Source organism: Monodon monoceros, unplaced genomic scaffold, assembly GCF_005190385.1.
Source record: "Monodon monoceros isolate NGI ecotype Baffin Bay Population unplaced genomic scaffold, NGI_Narwhal_1 Super_Scaffold_9, whole genome shotgun sequence".
NCBI lineage: Eukaryota > Metazoa > Chordata > Mammalia > Artiodactyla > Monodontidae > Monodon > Monodon monoceros.
Window position 1 is genome coordinate 10,417,390 of NW_021703786.1, and position 6,000 is coordinate 10,423,389.

Genomic DNA, 6,000 nt, shown 5'->3' on the forward strand with positions numbered 1-6,000 from the left:
TTTTAAATGTCTAGTTTGATGAGTTTGACAGTTATATATACTCATGTAACCATCACATAAAACATATCATGAAGTATTGGCATTTGTAAAACTATTGTTTTTGAGGTCTTTAAAGAATAATGAGGAGTAGATGTTATATTGAGAGCTTGGTGGGCTTCTGTTAAATCCACACACCAGCATCCCCCTTAGAAAGGGGTTCTCTTTATATAAACAGTAAATTATTAAGCATTTAGGGTAGAGGGAGCCACCCAAATATCTGTGCCCACAGTAGAGAGCATAATAACACTGCTTAAGGCTAGAGGAATTCATTGCTCTTGAAAAGAAAAAGAGAAGGGAGATTCTTATGCTCTTCGGGACAGTGAAGCTCCGTGGTAGCAACCAAAGGATGTGGTAAGAAGGAAGAGGCCTCCTATTGGAGACTGGGTAAGTTTCATCTGTAAAAAACGCCTCCATTTTTCTTCAAAACATTCAGTATATAATATTCTATCCTCATGAGTGTGTTTATGAATGGATCTTCTATGATATTGGAGAGAGGTAAAGGTCAGCATGTGTCACAAGCCCAGAGAACATGCAAGTATAGGCTCCTAGGATATTGAAGGAAATTAGGAGGGTTACCATGTTAGTCATATAGCTAACGGGCAGTGGCCTGACCATTAACTATGTTACATAATAAAATATATTCTTCTGGGGGAAAAAAAGTTATGTTATATTTTTGGAACATTTACGTGTATTAGACTTGGGGATTTTTAATGTGTATTTTGTATCTTCAGAACTCTTTAATGCAAGTGTTTTCTATTCTTCTCCAGATTATTCATCTTAAACGATTTCAATTTGTAAATGGGCGATGGATAAAATCACAGAAAATAGTTAAATTTCCTCGTGAGAGTTTTGACCCTAGTGCTTTTTTGGTGCCGAGAGACCCAGCTCTCTGTCAGCGTAAACCACTCACACCCCAGGGGGACGACCTCTCTGAGCCCAGGGTTCTGGCAGGCGAGGTGAAGAAAATGGATGCTCAGAACTCAGCTGGGGAAGACAACATGCTCCTGAGCAAGAGCCCATCCTCACTCAGCGCGAACGTCATCAGTAGCCCTAAAGGTGAGGAGGCCTGGGGGACTTCACAGAGCCCAGACATCACTCTGCAAGGGGCTCTCCAGGCATCCCTCTAGGCTGCGTGTTTCCCTGTTTTGTGCTCTGGAGCAACAGCTTGGTTGTACAAGGAACCTGTCTGAAATGTGACTTTTAGCAAGAAGTACAGCCTCGTTAAATCTATTTTCTCATTCATAAAATGAAGATAATACTAAGTTCACAGAGTGAGAAATTGATACATCAAGAGTAAAGCACTTTAGGACCCCCTGGGTCCAGTTGTTAAGACTTAGCGCTTCCAGTGCAGCAGGCACGGGTTCAGTCCCTGGTCAGGGAACTAAGATCCCACAAGCCACGCAGCAAGGCAACAAAAAAAGAAAAAGGAAGGGGCTTCCCTGGTGGCACAGTGGTTGAGAGTCCGCCTGCCGATGCAGGGGACACGGGTTCGTGCCCCAGTCCAGGAGGATCCTACATGCCGCGGAGCGGCTGGGCCCGTGAGCCATGGCCGCTGAGCCTGCGCGCCCGGAGCCTGTGCTCCGCAGCGGGAGAGGCCACGACGGTGAGAGGCCCGCATATCACAAAAAAAAAAAAAAGAAAAAGGAAAAAATACTAAGTATTTGCCTTTCCACTCTCATTCTCTCACAAGCGGAGCCAGAGCCAACAATACGTGTGATATTGTCAGTGAAATATATGCTTGTGTGGGACTTCCCTGGTGGTGCAGGGGACACGGGTTTGAGCCCTGGTCCGGGAAGATCCCACATGCCAAGGAGCAACTAAGCCCGTGCACCACAACTACTGAACCTGCACTCTAGAGCCCGAGAGCCACAATTACTGAGCCCGCACGCCACAACTACTGAAGCCCGCGTGCCTAGAGCCTGTGCTCCGCAACAAGAGAAGCCACCGCAATAAGAAGCCAGCACACCGCAAAGAAGAGTAGCTCCCGCTTACCGCAACTAGAGAAGGCCTGCGTGCAGCAACAAAGACCCAATGCAGCCAAAAATTAATTAATTAATTAATTTAAAAAAGAAAGAAAAATATATGCTTGTATATTGTGTTTTTCAAATTCCTCAGTTTTAATTTCTAGTATGGTAAATATTGATAGATAGAACTTACATAAACAAAAGTTCTAGAGGTCCTCAACAATTTTTAAGGGTATATAAGGGGGTGGGGAGCTATTTATGGCCCGCTACTTTACAGGATTGTTGTGAGAGGTAGAGATAATAGAGTTCCCAATATCATGCCTAGCAATAGTAAGTGCTTAATAATTGGTGATCGTATCTTTTAATCTAATTTTACAAAGAAGAAGAATATGTATTTGTAAGACTCCTTAGTCTAATATTGTTTTGAACTGAATCTGTCCTAAATCATCTTTCTGCTATTTGCTAAGTCTGTACTTAGTTGTACTTCACATTTTCAGGACATTGCTGCCTTGAGGGGTTTGGTGTTGAGGAAGACAAGAATGTAACTTACTGTCCACATAATAGGAATAAAGAGTAGCCAGTCAGGACGCCCCTGTCTTTCCCTTTTTGTGTACGCTTGTGAAGTTGACTTCATAGTTAGCATTTGGTGGCTGGTTTAACTTGTGGCATTTGGATTTATCTTTTCTTCCCTTTCACAGGTTCACCTTCTTCATCAAGAAAAAGTGGAACCAGCTGTCCCTCCAGCAAAAACAGCAGCCCTAACAGCAGCCCTCGGACTATAGGGAGGAGCAAAGGGAGGCTCCGGCTACCCCAGATCGGCAGCAAAAATAAACTGTCAAGTAGCAAGGAGAACTTGGATGCCAGCAAAGAGAACGGGGCTGGGCAAGTTTGTGAGCTGGCTGATGCCTTGAGCCGAGGGCACATGCTGGGAGGCAGCCAGCCTGAGCTGGTCACCCCACAGGACCATGAAGTAGCTTTGGCCAATGGCTTCCTTTATGAGCATGAGGCATGTGGCAATGGCTACAGCAATGGTCAGTTTGAAAACCACAGTGAAGAAGACAGCACCGATGACCAAAGAGAAGATATTCATGTTAAGCCTATTTATAATCTATATGCAATTTCGGTAAGTGGTTTGTCGTATGTATTCAGAATGATCTGCACTTTCAGTGGTTTGTTTGCTCATCTTCATTCATTCATTCATTCATTCATCATTGTTTCAGGGCCTGCTTATTTGCTGGGCATTGAGCTTGGTGATAGACAAAGTTAGCAGTAGATATCTTGGCCTTTTGGGTAGAATCCAAGATGCTCGCAGTGTAATAAAGGGAACAGTCGTGTAATCATTATAACCGGAATCACAGGTTCAAGTCATTCACAATTGTGTGTTTCTAAGGAGTTTTTGCTTTCCAAAAATAATTACAACAATAAAATGGTAAGATTCAGAGTTTTAAAATTTTCAGTTTTCCTCTTTGATTTGTTTTTGGAAGAAGGAAAACACTTTTTTTTCCCGAAAGTGTTTTCCTGATTGGATCCTAGTACTGTGCCCTGTCAACTACTAATACACCTCCACTTTCTTCTCTCTTATAGTGCCATTCAGGAATTCTGGGCGGGGGCCATTACGTCACTTATGCCAAAAACCCAAACGGCAGGTGGTACTGTTACAATGACAGCAGCTGTAAGGTAAATATCCCCAATCTTTGAATAAAAGAAACAAATGTCAACAGAACTGGAGGACATTTGTTGAAATAATGGACTTTCTCCTGAATAGGAAATCGTTATTGCTATTAGAATCAGGAAAAAAGAAAAAAAAAATTCCTCTAAGGGAGAATCAGTTTATAGATGCCTTCAGTATAAAGGAATAAAAGTGATATGCAGGGAATTCCCTGGCACTCCAGTGGTTGGGACTCGATGCCTTCACTGCGAGGCCCCGGGTTTGATCCCTGGTTGGGGTGGGGGGTTATGCAGAGCAGAGAATGAAAACAATGAAGAGGAAGAAGGTATTGGTTATAAGAAAAATTTCTTATCTTTTGAGCTAGTAGAATTTGATGGGTTGTTTTGTTTCATTTTTGTCATTCTTTTGACTTGTCTATGGTATGAATATTTTCCCCAAAAAATCAAACATTGAAAATAATGGGTCTTATATTTTAGGGGCAGGTATGAGACAGCCAAGATATTAAGCTGATTGGAAGCAATCAGGTTTAGTAATTAAAGAGGGTTGGTCCTCCCTTCCCTGGTGAGGATTAAGAGCCAGCATAGTGATGGCTTTTTAGTTAAAGCCTTTCTTGCTCCTTCAGGAACTTCACCCTGATGAAATTGACACCGACTCTGCCTACATTCTTTTCTATGAGCAGCAGGGGATAGACTATGCACAATTTCTGCCAAAGATTGACGGCAAAAAGATGGCAGACACAAGCAGCATGGACGAAGACTTTGAGTCTGATTACAAAAAGTACTGTGTGTTACAGTAAAGCTACCACTCTGGCTGCTAGACAGGCTGGTGATGAGGGAGATGACTCCCTGTAGCTGACATAGGGCAAAAACGTCACTGAAAGGCAAGCTAAATGTGTAGTTATTTTATCCTGTGACCCTGAAGCACAAAATAAAAATCCTAATTAAAATAGCAGTTAACATAACAGTAGTAATAATTTTGTTTGGAAGTGTCTCACTCGAGCTCCCTGGTAGAGAACTTTCAGGCAGAGCCCACCATTAGCCTGTAAACAAAAGGGTTTGGCACCAGCCACCTGGGACCAAATAAGAACTAAGTTGTGCTTGTCCAGATATGAACAAACATGTAGCAAGTATAGTTTACCAATAATCATAACAAAATACTAAGAATTTCCTTGGAGTCAAAGTAAAACAAAAAATTGTAGTGTTGTCTGGGGACGACATGACATGCTACCTCCTTTTTCCTGAAGTTTTATTCCACTGTAGTGACTGACACAATGGAGAAAGCAAGATCACAAAGGCGTGCGAAGGATTTTTGCAGCATGGACACAGATTTTTCAATTTACTTTTTAAACCATTTTCCCACTCTTTCTATGTCTTTATTGCTTTTTGTTTTTGTTGTTGTGTTTGTGTTTGAGACACAACCAATCACTGGTGGTAGCAGAGGCATATATAAGTGGTAAGTCTGAAAGGGAGACTCTCTTAAGAGTTGCGTGCCTTCTACCCAGGGCCTTGGTTGGGAGACCCTGCAGGAAAAAAAAAAAAAAAAGCATCCTGGGAGATCCAGCTAAAATAAAATAACCCTCCAGATAGAGGCGGCCTACTTTGAGGATACTTCAAGAGCCCTCAAAAATGTTTACCACCACTGCTGAGTGTGGGAGGGGAGTTGCCAAAATTTGCACCATCTTTACATGCACTGTTGCACAGAGAGCTTCTGAGAGGGAAAGTGGCAACAAAGCTAAATGGTATTTTACAATTAGTGGTTGTTTGTTCTTTGTTTCTTTGTTTTGCACTTTAAAGAAAGAATACGTGCAAATGAACTTTTCAGAACTTGTTCATATTTGATGGCTATAAGGGCTATAAATTAACTTAATTGGGGTATTTTCCCTCATCATATTAAATTTAACAACAAAACACATCCCAAACATTGATAGTGTATAAGTATTTTTAATGAAATTGGTGGTTTTAGGAAGTAAACTTTTGTTTGCATGTCCATATACCTTTTTTATTTTGGTGTTTGTCCTTTTTATTTTTTATTTTTTTACATTTCACAGTAGTGGTCATCAAAAGTTATGTTTCTTTGCTCACTTCATTTTTTCCTTCAATAATTCAAGACTGGAACAAAAGTATATAAATGTTATTTATTTCAGGCAACATTTTTTTCCTGTGTTGTTTTTAAATATGTATTCGAAGTAAATATTTCACTTTTTTTTCAGTCTTTTTTTATTCATCTGGACCTTGGAAGCTGATTCTCATTAATTGTCACATTCCATTACCCTTCCTTCCTCATAGATAGTAGGTACCAATGTAATTAAGCATTTGTGTTCTGATATCT

At 41.1% G+C, this 6,000-nt stretch overlaps 1 protein-coding gene across 2 annotated transcripts in view; it reads left to right on the forward strand.

The window, feature by feature from the left end:
- USP32 (ubiquitin specific peptidase 32) overlaps positions 1 to 5,243 on the forward strand; it is a 203,897-nt gene extending 198,654 nt beyond the window's left edge. For both annotated transcript variants that reach the window (XM_029211717.1, XM_029211715.1), the window contains exons 31-34: positions 807 to 1,095; positions 2,702 to 3,126; positions 3,588 to 3,680; positions 4,295 to 5,243. In XM_029211717.1, the coding sequence (XP_029067550.1) occupies positions 807 to 1,095; positions 2,702 to 3,126; positions 3,588 to 3,680; positions 4,295 to 4,468 (981 nt within the window). In that variant the 3' untranslated portion in view covers positions 4,469 to 5,243. The remainder of the gene's footprint in view (positions 1 to 806; positions 1,096 to 2,701; positions 3,127 to 3,587; positions 3,681 to 4,294) is intronic.
- Positions 5,244 to 6,000: the final 757 nt, after the last annotated feature.